General features: G+C 41.4%; 1 protein-coding gene across 1 annotated transcript in view; it reads right to left on the bottom strand.

Annotated features, from left to right (window-relative positions):
* Window positions 1-17745, bottom strand: part of zbtb16a (zinc finger and BTB domain containing 16a) — a 115440-nt gene that overhangs the window by 62896 nt on the left and 34799 nt on the right. Inside the window, exon 4 of the mRNA XM_066646566.1 lies at window positions 1082-1179. Coding sequence (XP_066502663.1) covers window positions 1082-1179 — 98 coding nt within the window. The remainder of the gene's footprint in view (window positions 1-1081; window positions 1180-17745) is intronic.

Below are 17745 nucleotides of genomic sequence, written 5' to 3'. Positions count from 1 at the left end.
AGTGGCTCTCTCATAAATGTCACCACAGAGCACATGCACGGTGGGTAGCCATCATGAGTGCAAAGCTGCTACAATATCTCCACGGAGCCTGTTATTGAACATACATCTTGGGATTAGAACAGCCTCTAAAATAAACATTAGATATTTTCTTAGAGCAGCTTTACACATGCTGAGTTGTGCATGAATTGAATCGGGTGAGCCAGCGGGAAATGCCATTCATCTCACCACTCAACTAAGCTCCGCACAGCCGTGCAAAAAAGTCAATCCTATCTGACTCTATGGAGATATTGACATCAAAATATTTGGCATTGTTATGTGTTATGGAGGAATCTGACTCTATTCCTGGACTGGGGAGGGACAGTCAGGGTAGCTTTTCTAGCAACTCTAATCTGATCTACATCCCTAATTACCATTCCAGAATCAATTACTTCACTAAAGTGCTGCTCATTACCATGGGTCCATGTGTGCTCTGGACATGGGCGGAAAAAGAAAAAAACACCCTGAAAATCTGATCAATGGAAGACAGTTACGCTGTGCCGCTGCAGAAAGAGGCAGGCCTTTGGAGCACTTTTCGTCGCGCTGGGGAGATGAGGGAAGTCCCACAGAGTTTACACACTCCATATAAACCAAATTCACTTCGGACTCCTTCGGTCGCCTATAAAAACTCCCACTCCAGTAAAAACCCAACAGTGCAAATAACCCCCCATGATTTAGGTAGGTTAGCAGAATCAATAGCCTGTGTGTGTGTGGTTGTGTGTGTGTGTGTGTGTGTGTGTGTTGAATTACATGGCTGTTAGGCTAGTAATGCAATAAGTGTTAGCACACTGCTTCTGGCATATCTGCTCAGTAGCCATTTCCAGCATTTTGTATAGGGTGGACTCGCAAAAGAGTTTTCTGTGGACATGTTGACAATTTTCCGCTGTTTATGTACAGTCCTCCTTTGTGTCATCAACGCCGAATATTCCCGTCTCCTGGTGGTACACTATTTCTAGCTGGGTTTTCAGCCTGCGTGAGCTATATTTGGCTGTGGATGTACAGACGTGGAGGCAGGCCCCTACAGATGTGAGCGGGTGAGTATTACCTGAGTGAGACAGCAAGTGCATCCTCAGGCGTAGGCTGTCTAGGAAGCGCTTGCCGCACAGCTCACAGCCGTAGATCTTCATTCCGCTGTGCAGCTTCCTGTGGAGAGAGGCAGGGCAAAAACAACATCAGCCAGTGCTACACAGCCAACTCCATTTATTTAACTCACACAAAGACAGCGCTCAACCACCACCCCCACCTCCTCCTACAAGTACACAACGTACATGATTTGATTAGGGGGCTAAACGCCAAAGACAGAACAGTGTAATTTCACCTTGCAAATGGGACGAGGGAAGCTGCTGTTTAATAGAACCGGCGGACAAAATGGGGCACTCTGTGGCAGTAAACTGTCAGCTCTCAGGAGACGGATAGATTAAAGCTTGCTAGTACTTTAAAGAAGACTTAAACAAAATGACAAAAAAGGCCATTTATTCATAACGAGGACAACCAAGAGTGGTTCTGAGACGATTTCAGCAGACACCCTTCAGAAATTAGGAAGTGATTTGCTCAGTGCTACACAGGAGGCACGCTGTTAAAATTCTAAGTGGCACACAAGGTTTTAAAGTGCTATTGTTCATTCATGTAGTCCCTCAGTAGCAAAGAAGGAGCTCTTTATCTGAACAGAAACATATAGATGCCCTGTGAGCCCCGAGATAGTGTGCATTAACTCAGCTCACTGGGCGGGCTGCTTTTCGGCCCTCTGGGCGCCATTTCAGACGGAAGGCAAACCTTCTCTGGACGGAAAGTGAAGCATTTGTTCTCTTAATTATGCAAAACCTGCACTGGCGGCACTTATGACCAATCAGAACAGGTCTAATCTGGGAACAGGAAGAGAAATCTGCTTCTTTTTTTTTTTTCTCTCAGCAACACTTCATGCAGCAGATCCACTCACCATGAGGCAAGTATATTGAGGCTATTGCAATAACTGCAATTAGCATTCCAGATTGACCTCTTGACCTATGCAGGGATTAGCATGAAGCAGAGTGTGTTCATGTGTGTCTTTCTCAGGGAAGACAACAAAGAGCAGGGGTATCTGAATCTTTAACCGAGCTAATCATCAGACCCATTGCATCCTCACAGAGATAAGTCAGCAAGACCAACCTAGAGTCAACACACACACACACACAAAAAAAAGATTACCAAACTCAGGTTGGCTAAAAGCTAAGTGACTGCCCACCCATAAAGAACACGAAATTGAGTCGTGGCAGGTAGGCTGGTTTATTGTTTTATGGATGGCCCTCACTTAAGTGGACTGCAGTGGAGCAACCGGCCGCTCAGTGTAGGAACGCTGGCAATGTGTTACAAGTGGTGAACCAAATTAGTTTTTATTAGCATGCTTACAGCATTTGGTAATTGTTTCCAGAACAGTAATTAGCTCATTGTTTGCACCTCTGTGCCAAAAGTATACATGTTTTAATGAGAACCAAAGGAAAGCACCTTCTCCTGTTTCTATTTATGCTTAGAAAGTGAAGAAAGAATGATTATTGCAAAACATATGGTTACAACATGCATGGCTGTGCAGATACATTAGGCTGTAAATGGCATAGCACAGCTTAGCATAGCTTGGCTTAGCGATATAAAAAAGAGACTTGGCCACAGCAGCTTGGAGCTGAATTGTCAGTATTCAACTAAACAAAACAAATCTCAAAACCACGTTATTATGTATGACACCAGGCTTATCAACCAGGCTGGTTTGCAATCATTTAAGTGTTTTGGTAATGTATGTGAGTTGGCAGTACAGGCACAGTGGCTACATTTCTAAAGCTAGGAAGTGTGGTCTAACCTCGGTGAGAATAAATTGATGGAACACCATTTTAGGCGCTGAGCAGAGCGAGAGGGGGGAACTTCAGGAAATAAACAAAGGAATAGGAGGAAAAAAAAAAAAAAAAAAAAAACTTGCAATGCATCCAAAATCCTGATGGCTGTCTTCTAGATGGGGATTGTGGAGACCCAACAAACAAAGGGAAGAATGAAGCAGCAAAGCCCTTTGGCAAGCTGTAAGTAATTAAAAAGGCCTGTAAACGCCTCCCAGGATAAAGGGCACTTCAAAAGGCAGGCGGGCGAGTGAGCGAGCAAAAAAAAAAAATGGAAAAAAAACAAAAACTGTATGCGGGGGAGTGTGTGGTGCTGAGGTGTGCTGGAAGTCAGAGGTCCATGCACCTTTGGGACTTGTGGGGTAGACCTGTACTGCTGTACTGGTATACCGTAAGTAGACCCCTCCCTCAAAGGTCTTTGTGTGCCCTTAATCTACAATCTACCCATTGTTCTTCTCCCGAGGTCTGAGTGTGACAGAGTGATTTCAAAGTGACGTCAGTGCTGCCATATTATAACCCCATAAATCCAGTCAGCTTGTTTGGATTTTTTCTTAGTCCACTTAATAATAATTACAATAAATTGGAATTAAAACTGTGCCAAATAACCACTCTACAAAGTCACATTTTTTCTCCAGGAGATGCTTCAGATGCAAAATCATCCACCTTGTTAAAGAAGGAGAAGTCAAAGGATAAGTGAAAGTTTCCAAAAGGACACAGAAAAGTGGGATTCGTAACAACCATGCAAGACCTGGTAGACCACCAAAGGTATAACCACCACTTAAGATGGTCAACTTTCATATTTCAGAGACAGGAGAAAATACAGCTTCACTATTGCATCAGATCTGAAACACAATTTCTAAGTGGATGAAGATCCCTGTAGCTTTCTTTTGAAAAGAAAAACGAAAGCAAGTCTCCTGGAAAGAGTGGGAGCTGTAATAAAGGCAAAGAGTGGACACACTGAATACTAAAAATGTTATACTCCATTTAGTTTTTGAGTCTTCTGTGAAAAATTCTTTTCAAAATATGTTCTTTGGCTTAGGTTTCCTTTTAATAATGACACTGAAGACTTGCACATACAGGCAGTTTAACAGGAAATTACATAAAATGTGTGTTGTCTTGAAGAACAGTACAAAACACACTGTACATTTTTTTCCTTCTCCAATAAATTGCTACTTTAAAGTTACAAGCATTTGTTATGACATCTACAATACATGATCAGAGGACATATGTCATTCAACATTTCATGGGATTTATTTCCATATCAACAACGTACAATAAAAGTAGTTTAGAAGATAAGAGATAAGTCAATACAGCTCATGTAAAAATCTTTGTTGTCAATTCTGTAGATCATTATTTAGTCTAGGTTGAAATTACATGTCTGGTTAATGAAATATAGATTTATCTTCTATGCCTTAGGCCTAGTACAGGCCATCTATGCCATGAGTGGAATGCTTTAGATTGCCTAATGTGAAAAGGCCAAAGTGAGGGGGCTGGGAACTCTAGCCATTATTACCAAGTTGTATTTTCTGGACAACCAGAAGTGACCCCTGTTTATGGGACGGACGTCTGTGCGCTCTCACACACACACCTCCTATGTGTGAACTGTGGCAGCTCCCTTTCCCCTCAGGTCTCTCCAACCAGCTGTGCTTTTAATTTGCTGCAGAAACTGTAGATGGTGTGTGTGTGTATGTGTCTGTTTTGTGTGAAAGACAAGAGATGGTGGGGGGACCACGAGTGCCTGAAAACAGACTGACTGTAGTCATTAAGAAAGCCGACATAAAACTCTCTCAAGCCATTTACTCAGTTAATAAGCGACTTTGTCCAACAGTCAGTTTTGACAACGGCAATAAATTTCAAATTTATGTCAACAAAACATATGCTGAACACCTCATTTCAGAGCCGGAGTGGCGCACTGGCTCGTAAATCAGGGCCGTGTTTGAAACCCGAGTAGATTACGGGGCCGTGTTATTGAGCTGTTACAGCTTGGCCCGTATAAATCTGAACTTTCTCGCTTCGGAGTGGACCCCGGGCCGTCCATCATACCCAGGAGCTCCCCTGTCACATGAGGCAGCTCACTGCCTCGCAGCGGGAAGGTGGGTTTAAGCTGCTGTGTTGCTGTCCTGCCCCTTCTGCCTTAAACAAACAGCATCCAGACTAAAACACGCACTGGTAAACAGCGGACTTATGCTTTAAATATACCGTTTTATATATATATATATATATATATATATATATATATATATATATATATATATATATATATATATATATATATATATATATATATACACACACACACACACACACACACACACCATAGGTCCACTGCTTACCACCCACACACATATATATATTATTTAACTAATAAATAATTAAAAAAAACAACAACAACAAAATAAATAAATAAATAAAAACCTCACAAAACAGACCAAAAACCCTCCTAATAAAATTAATGGAGAGAGACAAAGCTAGATTGTATGTAGCAGCAACTATAAGCCTATAAACCATGCTCCATTGTCCATCGTCTACTGTCTCCTCCTGTGTCCTTTTCATTTCTCTCCCTTTTATTATCTCCTCCTAGTCTTCACCATTTGGTTCTTAAACTAGAGTCTGTTTTAGGCTTAAAACACAGAACTGAGTCTCAATATAATCCGCCCAATCACCAACTGTCAAATGACAGACCTTATATTCCAAACCCAAACAAACTGGCCACAATCCACTGCAGTCTGAATAAAACTGCCATTTATATATGACCTGAATAATACATTGCTTTGCTGATTCAATATCTCAAAAGTGAGGTATTACTGTACTCAGATTTACCACAATGTATTGTTTGCATTACATCATGACTGCAAGGCTAAAATGTTAGCTGTCAATTAGAAAATTATAAATCAAGTGATTACTTTTTATTTTTTGACTTCTTAAAAACAGCGTAATTGATAAATTGTTCAGGATGGTCAAACACTATCTAATGACAATACTGGTTGACAGGCCTGTCACAATAGCCATTCAACCTGATCAATATACTGTCCCAGAAATAACTGCGATAAACCATATTATTAAAACCATTTTATGCCACTGAAATAAAATTAAAAGTTTATAAACTATAACGTATTAGCAAAATCATGCAATTGCACCACTTGGATTTAGTAAAGAGTTATACTAAAGTTATTAAGAGTATTGTGACATTAGAATTGGAACATTAAATAAAAAATAGATAAATAAACAAAACCACTGTTTTCAAACTAAATGAAATAAAGGCCCCAGAACAGAGAATAGAGAAAAGCAGAAAACAGAAAAGCAAGTGGATAATATATGGGTGTCACTCATTCTTTCTTCATTTATACACAATAGTAAACACTATGTGCGATACTGAGGTCAGTAAAAAAAATTATTGGGAATATATACAAACATTGTACAAAAAGCTGAAAATATAATCATTATTACAGGCCTGCAGGTTAAGTTTCACTAGGTCACTGTAGAAAGAAAAACAAAATGGCCACATTATCAGCTAAATAAAAAAAGTTTGTCCTAGGAACTGGAATGTGAAATTTTATTATTACATTATTAAAAATGTGACAACAAAATCAATATAGCAAGCTGCATGGTTAATGGGCACAGTTTTGGAGTGTGTGGTTCATGAGGACGAGCGTTGGACACCAGGCTTAAGAAATGGTAATAGAGCAGAGGGGACACTAAGAGGCAGTGCCTGGGAACAGCAAAGCTGCGCCATGCAGCCAGCCAGGCCCCCCATTCAACTGGCTTCACAAGCCCCCACTCATGCCTTAAAAAGCATGCCAGCCCATGTGCGCAGTCAGATTAAGGTATTTGTCAAAGGGGGCCCAACAATGCTCCCGAAAAGGGCCAGAGAGAGAGATAGAGAGACAGGGGTGAGGTAGAGGGTGTGGAGGTGAAGGGGGTCTCAATCTGTAAGTCTATCGTCCCACTCGCTCTTAATGGAGATTTCAGTCAGGTGTTGATACCACACTGCCAAAACATTACCATAATGATGATTAATGCTAATTGACTTCTCTATAGATCCCTTATTCAAATTGACGGCTTGGCTGACCCCTCCATAAAAGTCCATTAAAAAGGAAAAAAAATAAAAATAAAAACACAGCAGTTAAAAAGTATATATAACACTTAAATTTTAGATGGATGTATCCCAATTTAATTCCCACCAAATCTAATGGTCACTTTGTCAAAAATACAAAATCCAACCAAAATTTCAGCCTCCATCTTGGAATGAATGAATGTACACCCTTGTTTCATACCTGAAAAAACACACATGCTTCTGTCCGTATTTGCACAGTGAGAAGTAAACCCAATGCTATGGATCTGAAAGGATGTGTAGCTAGCAAGAAGCTGCCACTGAGGGGGAAAAAATCTCCTGTTCACTTCAGATCTCAGCTAACAGCAATTATTGTTTGAGAACTTACAAAGAATGAGACATAGAATATCTCGTCTCGTCTGATCCACTCGTATCAGCCCGTCACCCCACGGCCATGTCAGTGCAGCACTGAGAATGATCTACCACCCAAATCATACCTGCTTCTGCGGCGGTCCTGTGAGGGTCCTGACAATTGAGGAACAGTGTGAAAAAGGGGGACAGAAAAGCATGCAGAGCAACCAGGAGACTACTGTCTGTATTAGCTGAACCTCAAAGAGCTGATACAATGGATTATAAGTACGCAAACAAGGAGGCTGTTTTAATGTTATGACTGAGTGGTGTACTCTGCCGTTTTTATTTCCTGAATACCAAAAACTGAATCCAAGTAAAGGTCCTGATCAATAATGCTTGAAATAAACATAAAACCTGGATGAGTGCAGTCAGCACACTCTTTATGTCTTACTCTCATCTACGGTACATAGCTAGGCTAACTACGTGTAGCATTTTGGTTTTCTTTTAGCAGTCTTTGTAGAGGGGACGGCAAGTCTTTTTCCCCAGCCCTTTCCAGCCCATTAGGAATGAATGAGGCAAGCAATGGTGAATCAGATGGTATGGAGAAGAGTGGGTACAAAAAAATAAATAAAAAAATAAAAGGAAATGCAACAGCAACCACACCAAAAAAAAAAAACCAACACCAAACTGAATCTGCTGGGGAGATGAGCCCACCCTCTCCATGCTGTAACTGCATCCAGAAGAAGCCATTACAGTGTTTATGAAGCCTGATGAGAACACACATTCACATTTACTGCACTTACAAAGGAGCACTCTGACTGACGCAAATTAAATAATCTGGCCCTGCCTTTGTTTCAAGATTCCTTTTCTATTCCTTCTTATTTCTACCCACCCCTCTGGACCCCCCCCCAAATCAAAATGTATCAAACGGCTGGGTAATGCTGGGCGGCGCTGGCTGTTTATCAGCGAGTCGTCCCGCACATATCAATGACTCGGCCCCTCTGTCCCTGCAGCGAGACATTCATATGAATTCCAGCCACACTCACACATGCTGCAAACTCGTGCTAAGCATAGATGAGTAGCAGCAAGAGCAGGAGCGGAAAGGAGGGGAGGAAAAAAAGGAAAAAGAGAGACGCTGTCTTTATTATGATACACACAGGGCTGTTATTCAGAATGCACATGTATTAATACACACACATCCACCCGGCACAGCTTGACAGATAAGAGCAGACAACATTTTCATAGGCTGTGTATTACACGATGCTGGTAAGGAGGAGGGGGCACGCTATCAAAGCCTTGAAGGAAGATGTTATCCTAATTCCAACACAAACAGGCTCAGAAAGGAGGTACGTGAAGCACCCAATTATCAATGCGGAGGTGTTACAGTGCATGGTGAAGGTTATCAATAAGGCCTTGTTTTTTTTGTCCAGGCCAAATCCCCCTTTTTTTTTTGGAGAATGCCATTTGTTATGCTGCTGCCTCAGCCTTGGCTGGGTTAAACAATGTTCTTACACTAGAGCCTTAATCAGGCCCAACATTTTGAACCAGAAATAAATCCTGAGAATATTCTGCCAGAGCTGACCATCAGTGACAAGTCACAATCTGTAACCTGAAAAATTCTTTCCAAACCCAACTGACCACCAAATTATTCTCCACTCCCCAAAACAGTGCCAGATCAATAACACTGCTTGGCTGATAAACAGCTAAGGTTTACATACCACACATTTATAAGTATTAACAATAATATCACTAATAAAACACAGAATTATTTCCTTTTAAATATTACAGAAGAATATCAAATTCTGTGGTGTCCTATTATCAGGATTTTCTCCGGAGTGATGCCATAGCTAACCTGGGCAGGTAGAGTGGCCCTAGACTAGCGGTCACTGTTAAGCGTGTGCAGACACTGTGCTATCTGGACCTGAACCTAAATGATAAATACTCAGTTAAAAATTTGATCACTGGCAATAATTTATTTTAACTTGTGTGACTTTCCTAGCCATTATGGTACAGATTCAGCGGTCCAGGAAACTCACAGACCAATCGTATGCATTGATGCTACACAGCCAGTCATATCTGGGCATTATGATGAGCGCTGTGGATCGACTGAATGACAATAAAAATAGCCCATGGGATGAGATAAAACGTCTGTCGGGATAACAGTGTTGTGTGCATTAAACAAGAAATGTTACAAATAAGTTGAACGATGAACGGGAATTCTAACGCTCAACACGGAGTATGTGTACGGCTCAAGTCCAACCCTTCATCTAAAAGAGCCAATCAGCTTACTAGCTGAGCAGTGAACATTTATTTATCTAGTACTTTATCTTAAGATGCACATATTTTAAAAAGCATTGTTTTATTTCTGAATTTTACTTGAAATGAGAACAGAACATTGAGTATTTGTTAGTTGTAATTCATATAATTCTGTATGAAAATTGGCAAGTATTGTTTCACATATTTCATATGGTTACTGTAATTGTAACTTGATTTGACATTCAGTTGTTGTTTAATATTGAAGGCTAATTCAGTATAACCGTTAGGGCACTGATCATAATGCATGTTAAACATTATGATGTTCCAGACCTTGGCTTGAGACAATTTTCTCTAACTGGACCTTAATGAATATTAATTAAATACCCCTGCTTTATCTGATGAATGCATCTATTAAATAAGTGTGTTGAGCTATTCAACAATGTTATGTTAGTGGTGGTTCATAAAGAAGCAGTGGCTGGCTTGACATGTCTAGCAGGTAGCACGATGTGATTGGGCAATTCATGACAAGCGGAATTGGCAATTGATTAAATTGGGGAGAAAATAGAGTAAAAAATAAAGAAACATAACTAAAGCCTTATAGGTAGGTGTTACCTACGTCCAACACTAGCAGGATCAGAAAAGATCTACGTGAAGTGTCCAATTACCAATGTGGTGGTAATACAGTGTGTGGTGAGGGTTATCAATAAGACATGGCCTTGTTTATTTCCAGATCAATCTCTCCTTTCATTTCTCAGTGAATGTCATTTGCGGTGCTGCTGCTGGAGCTGGGCCTGGGTTAAATAACCGGCGTTGCGTCCAGGCTCCCCTGTGTGCTGCCTGCGAGGGGGGGGGGGCTCTTCAAAACAAGACAGTGAAGGTGTGCTGGGAGACCACAGCGTTGAACAAAGCTCAATTATGTTGTCCGGGGGAACGACACAGCGCTCCTTTCATTATCCCCGCGAAGCCTCTTTTCTGTGGAGTCAACAGGCAGAACAGCTTTGGCGCTATAGCCGCACACACAAGAGCTCTGTCAGGACCCGGGCTTAAGCCAGCTCCCCTAATTGCGCTACCTGGGAAAGGGGGGAGAAAAAAAAATAAAAAAAAGACACATTCTCCTAATCCACAATTTATACCTGTAGCCACCTCAGCTTAGAGGAAAGGATTCTCCGCTAATGCCTCTTTTACCTACAGCCATTATGAGGATGCTTCCATCATTAACCTTTTGACACCAACGTGCACACTATGATCAGTACATTTTCCAATAAAGGGTTTACTGCAGTGTTTAAGGTTATTGGTGGTTTCTCTAGCTCTTTCTTTTTTTCTTTTTTCAGGTCACGCATGTTTGCAAATATCTGGCGTGTGTGTGCAGTGATTACCATGGTGATTTGACAGTTTGCGACACCTGCAATAGCAGCCGCGGAAGCTAATCAAGAGGTCCGGGCTCCTGCTGTGGAGGAGGGACAAAGAGAGGAATGCGTTGGGTTAACTCCCATCTTTAAGCCTGTCAAAATTCGAGGTTAAATGCCAACGCTAGCTCCCAAATCCTCCTTTTCTTCTGCTTTGTATCAAAAACGGCATGCTCTTTCTACCCCTGAATATAACTCTGCTTTTATTTAGGGCTTTTTTTTTCTTTTTTCAACCCCCTCTTCTTTTTTTCCATTTTTTCTTCTTTAGCAGTTTGTTATGTTCTTGTTTTCTTCCGCTCCCATTTGTTGATCCTCAGATCCGCGAGGTTAGAATGCGCGAGAGCACAGCGCGGCTCTATAAAAAGCTCCAGACGAGAGTTCCCTCTCTGCCATGCATTATTCATGGGCATCACCTTCAATCGAGTGGCAGAAACCTCAAGGATGTCTAACTTTAGGTCTCCTCTTTTTGAAAAAGAAGACAGAAAGCAGCCAGGAAACATTCTGCCGTGTCTTGTATAATTTATTCCCGCCTCAGATGACATCAAATGTTTGTGCCCTCTTGCGCGCTGCAGTTTATATCTGCCAGGCTTCTTCGGCAAAGCGAGACTGAGGGAGAGAGAGGGGGGAGAGGGTGAGAGAAGGAGATATATATTTCTTCCTGTTCTAACAAGCGAGCACCTGTTACATTAATAAAGATGAAACTCAATAACAACCTGTACATGGAGGAATGTGCAAAAAAACAAGATGCCAAAAGTTAAGCGGAGTGCGCTGCAGAGCGTGAGCGGAGCCGAAAGTATGGCGGCATCGTGGCACAGATGTTGTTTATCATGGAAAAAACATTGCACCCCATCATATCAGTTCATATCATCAGTATCGCCACCTGGTACGACATTCACTGTAAACAGCCACGCTCGGCTGTCTGGGCAGCCGTACAGCACACAGACAGGCTTGCGCAGACCAGTTGACAAGGAGGCGATTATTTCAGCTTTGGCTGCAGCTCCTCAAAATATTATGCAACGGCTCAAGATTGATTTAGCCCAAAGGAACACAGTTCAATTACATTTCGGACCGTGAGTGGCAGACAAAGACAGGTGTGAACTGATTGGCTGGCTTCTGTCGTGCTGGCTGTCTGCAGAGAGGGAGAAATAACAGCTTGATTCCGTTTCTCATGATGTTCTCTGTACAGAGCTTCCAGGTAAGCTTTATTTGGAGATATCTATTTCAGGGTTTTTTTTGCTTCTCTATATAAATCCAGCAATCACACTGCCAGGTCATGTAGACCTCAGATCCCATATTAGAACTGTATTAATCAATGAGACACACATTAACAACACTAAACACTTCATAACTCAAGTTACAGAGAGCAGTCTGCTGCACTGTATACTTTGTTAGGCTTATTTCACTCTGTTCTTCAATTGTCAGGACTCCTAGGAAGATCAGCACAGAGCAGGTATAATCTGGCTAGTGGAACATCCTCTGACATGGTGGTGGGTCTGTGTCCTGGATCAGACATAGCAGTTCTGCTGGAATGTTTAAAGCCCACAGTGTTACTGCTGGACTGAGAATAGTCCACCAACCAAAAGATATCCAGCCAACAATGTTGGCTACCAACCTAGAGGACGACCAACGCAACTGTGCAGAAACAGATGAGCTGCTGTCTCTGAATTTACATCTACAAGGTGGACCAACGTTGTCCAGCAGAACTCTAGAACGCTGTGCACCACAGTCTAAAAATATGTTAATGTTTTCTTGTTATGTCTGTTGGGTTACAATGGCCCCAGAAAGCATTTGGACATGTGTGTCATGCTTGAAATTGTATTTAGTTCATTGTGTTATGAAACAAAATGTCAAACCAAAGCAGCACCGTTTGAAAACAGACAAATCTTAGTCATTTCAGAACAAAGGGTGGTGTGTTTTGGTCATTATCCTGCTGAAAGATTCACTTCTGCACAATTTCTTTGCAGATCCCTAGAGGTTTGGATCCAAAAATGCCTTTCAAATTTTACAATCTATCTCATCAGGTTTACCTGTGGGAAATCCAGCACCAGACTCTTGGTTGTTTCCTCCAAAAATCAAAAAGTGCTTGACTTTTTATTTTAGTTTTTATATAAACAAACCTCCTGAAACAAGCCTCCATTTTTTGAGCTAAAACTTCACTGATGTTTACCAATAATTCAAGTACATCTTTTGTAGATTCTGTCTGTATCGTACATCCCAAAGAAGCTTATATTTTAGATCTGAATGGGACATTCTGAACGAAAACCGACATTATTATAACAGATATTATTCATTAATTTTTGAAAAACACACAAACCAGCCTCCAGCCTGGTCACACTGCTCTTGCCATCCACAAACACACCCCTTCCCACCAAGGCAAAAGGTATCTGCAGAGTCATAGACTCTTCTGCCCTGCTCTGTGACTGCAGTCATCTGAAATAGCCCCTCAGCCTGCAGTAAACAAGACCCTCTTCTGGCACGGCTGAGCGGCATCTGAGCCTCGCTACGTGCAGAGTCACAGTCCCAGCAGAGAAAGAGCGAGAGAGAGAGAGAGAGAGAAAGAATAGAGGAAAAGAGAGAAGTGGACAGGGGCCAAACAGAGGTGTGAAGATTCACAGAGTCAGTGCAGGGATGGAACAATGGGAAAAGGCAAGGAGAATGACAGCACAGAGGACTGAACCATGTCAGGAATGCACGCTGTATTAGATTTCTGCTGTACATGTGGACATAATGCTATTGGCTCTCATACAGATATAATGTCAGCCTGTCTGGTGATCCGTGCCGTGTCGTATAGAACAGGCCAGTGTTCTAGTTCAGCTGAGTGCCATTACAGAGCGCATGGCACTTGGCAAACTGCATTAGATGGGAGGCAAATTTTTTGGGTAATTTAAGTCAGCATAGAATGAAGCCCAGCCTGAATACAGCAGAACTGCTGACAGCTCTCAAGGCGCTAGCTATTAAAATATCATGGACAGCCATATTGTTCATTTAAGGGCAGGAATGTTTCTAGTCAGGATTTTTTCCCCCCTCAATAAGAGTAATCAAATATTGAAATTCTGCTAATATGAAGTATTATCCTCTGTTTGTATGTGTGTCAGTAATGCACAGCCAATCCAATTTAGCTAAGATATGCTGCTACGTGGTTAATTATCAATTATTATAAAATACGTCAGTACATCATTTGTAGTCTGTGTATAGTGTGATATACTGCACTGACCTGTTGCAAACAAACCTTAGCTCTGTCTTGAGTGAATGTGATGTGTCACTAACTTGGGAATTCACATCCAACAGACAAAACAGCAGACAGGTCTATACTGCAGGCCGGCCAGTCAAGAACACTCACTGTGTCTACTAAGCCACGCTGCTGTAGCACATGTAAAATGAGGCCTAGCACTGTCTCGCTGAAAATACCAAGGACTTTCTGGGAAAAGACATCAGCATTATGGCAGCATGCGTCTCTCTAATATCCCAATATAAGCTACACCTCAGCATTAAACGATACCTCCTCACACACGCATGACATTCATGACTAGGGCACTGATTCACCCTCATACCATGACAGAAGTTGGTTTTGCACCTTCCTTCTGCCCACAACACACACTTCCACTCTCTTCTGGATCGTCTGAGATGAGATGAGCTTGGGCCCTGAGAACTCAGCAGAGTTTCTATGCAGAATTGACCTATGGGTTTCTTCTTGATTTCAGGCAGATTTGGTTTAAGTGACAGCAGTTATCTGAGTAACACCATGAGCTCATGTGGCGATATTCATCAAAGCAGCATGACAATCTTCTATTCAGAAATGTGTGAGGGCTCAATGGTCACACACACATTACAGCCTTGGCCCCACAAATTTTAGAAACTGTTTACAATATAATGTACAGTAGAAGGTGACATTTTGCAATCATGTGTTGAGGAATGGACACATTTATTCACAAAATGGAGAGACACTTTGTTAGACTCTCCTTCTGATAAAGAAATGTTTTAGAAGGGTGTAACATGAACATTCCCACATTTTTCAATATTACTGTTCCAATGCAATTTTTTTAATGTAGTGTCTTGCAGTTATAAATATACTCAACTTGATCGGCCAAAACGTGATCTGTTCTTTGTGCTATTGTTGTATAAAACTTGAAAGAGCATCAACAAATCACAATATGTTATTTTTAATCAAATCTTACAAAAAAGTTTCCTGGCAACAGAAAGAAAAACTTAATATGCCTTTTCTGCTAGATATAATGAGATATATACACAATTGGCTAATCAAGAGACTGTTTTGTATAAGGTCTAGAGAAAGAGAAAAAAACTGACATCATTAGATCTGAAGTGTGCAATCTGTATTTATAAAAAAAAAAAAAAAAAAAAAAAAAAAAAAGAAATGCAACAAATCCTGTCTGGTTTGAATCGGTTTATAATGGTTTTATAATGTATTTTTTATAAGCCATTTCCATTCAGCTTGCTGAGTTTGGGGCAGGTATCTTCCTCTAACAGGATACATCTTGACACTGGTCTTAGTGCATGTTAGAGAAGGTAAATGTAGATCATGTACAGTGCTAGAAGAGTGAAGAAACTGGGCAGCAGTAAAGCAGTAATGGGGTGTGTGAGTCAGGTCCACCCTGGGCCTCATTACGGACCGCCCGCTGGCCCAGAGCGAGAGGAGAGAGAGCCGAGAGACGGGTGAAGGAGCTGCGGCTCTGGAATGAGAGCGTAAAGAGAAATCAATACAAGTTCTGACTCAGCCGCACTCCATCTTTCATTGTGAGGGGAAATCAAAACAGACTTCTGTACAAAACTAATAACTATCAGCGGCGTGGCAGCCTGGAAGGACTTGTCACTTCAGTACTGGGCCTGGGTGGCTTTCCCGGTGAGAGAGAAATAACAGTCGAGCGTGAGAGAGAATGCAGCAGAGAGAGAGAGAGAAATAAAAAGGAGACAGAGCCTCTCACATGCTCAGCCTCACTAAGTCACACAAGCAGAACCGCACACACACAGAGCACCATCTCAGCAGGAGCACACCAACAGCACACTCGGAACTGTTGAATGCAGGTACACAGAAAACACACAGACGTTGGGAGGCCTTTATGAAGCCTTTTAACTCCTAACTCCTCCTGTCATATTATATCAGGCTCATAAGAGCGTTGCCTGCTAGGGCCTGTTCAACAAGCCTCACAACAAAAGACTTCATAATCCTACTTGACTCTTACCCACACCGAACAAGCTGATAGAACAAAACACAACAGACCAGAAGTAGAAATGAATCCCACAGGTACATGCAGAAACTTTAATCGTTTATCATCTTTATCACTGTATGCCCCAACTGTTCTACCACTGCCTGTTCATGTAATACATTTAATATTTATACTAAAACTGATCATGATATAAACTATTCGTTTGCATACAGCTACTTATTTTACAATTTGTTTGTGGTTCTAAAGGCACAGAAACTGAGATTAAGGCATGCGCTCATTTTTCTAGACTGAATTTGTTTTAGGGGCTTTTTACTGTATCTTTTTTCCAGTGAGGTATTTTAAAATAATTAAAACCTACGCACAGCTATAAAGGCATCGCAGTTTGATACATGACAAATAACCAATACTTAAAATAGTAATTTAAAAGATGCATAGCAGAATCTGCAAATAATGACATAACATAATTACCACTGGACACTAAACAGCTAACATTTTATTGCAATACCTTTTACTGCACTCTTGAAGAGCTGGGAAACGGTGTAAAAACAGTTGAATTTTATTGATTTTATCAAATTTAATGAAGAAAGAAAAATATTGTATACATTTCAAACGTACACAAAATTATCATCATTGGCCTGGAATTCATCATCATCATTATTATTATTGTATACAGCTGAAACGCTGCTGTTCTCAGACCAGTCAGCCCCTGTACTGCACTGTGTGGCCTTTCGTATTATTCTGACTGTTGTGCTGAGAAGAGTGAGAAAGCTTTTCGTTATGCTGTTCCCGTGTAATGATGATAACTTTGAATAGAGTTGGAATGACTTGAAAGCCCAGAAGAAAAAGTGTCTCCTCGCTGGCTTTTAGCTGTAAAAACTTTGAGAACATTTAAAGTCAATCATCTGTTCTGTGTGTGGTAGGGATATGAATAATGCATGCGGGGCTGAGGAGCGCGGCGCTGGCTGCCCAGCGTCATCCAGCACTCGCTCCCATTAGGTGTCAAGTCTTTCAGCAGATGCACGCGACAAAAGAGTAATTAATAGCCCCGCGGCAAGCGCGCGAATCCCCCATGCCTCAATATGTCTTCATTTGCTGAGCGGCGTGCAGCAGGATGGAGCTTTCTGTAGGACACGTTTCTCCTCAGAGCACCAGCCTCTACAGTCACAGAGCAGGCACGTAAACCTCCTGTGTCTCTCTCTCCCTATCTCTCTCTTACCCACACACACACAATAACTACAGATGCACAGAATAAACATTATATGGAAGACTTACTGGAGTGCACGCACACACATACAAGCACTGTTTATATGAGTGTAGTAGTAATAATAATCATACAGTTGCTGCCCTGACTGCACTGCACTCTTTCATATTAATATAAAGTAAATATTCCATAAATCAGCCAGGCTTTATCCCTGAAAAGCTTTCCTAATAGCAATCGATGGGATTTATTACAGAACCATAATAGCCTTAAAATGAGACTAAGAACCAAACAGGAAGCGCCCAATGTGTTTCCCATTTTTGACATCTTGACAAAACTTGATTCTGTGATATAACAATACAATACAAAATCCAGAACTCAATACTGCCTTACCTTCAAGGCAGTC

This window comes from Hoplias malabaricus, chromosome 15 (genome assembly GCF_029633855.1).
Source record: "Hoplias malabaricus isolate fHopMal1 chromosome 15, fHopMal1.hap1, whole genome shotgun sequence".
NCBI classification, from domain to species: domain Eukaryota; kingdom Metazoa; phylum Chordata; class Actinopteri; order Characiformes; family Erythrinidae; genus Hoplias; species Hoplias malabaricus.
This window is presented reverse-complemented; position numbering and strand designations above follow the sequence as displayed.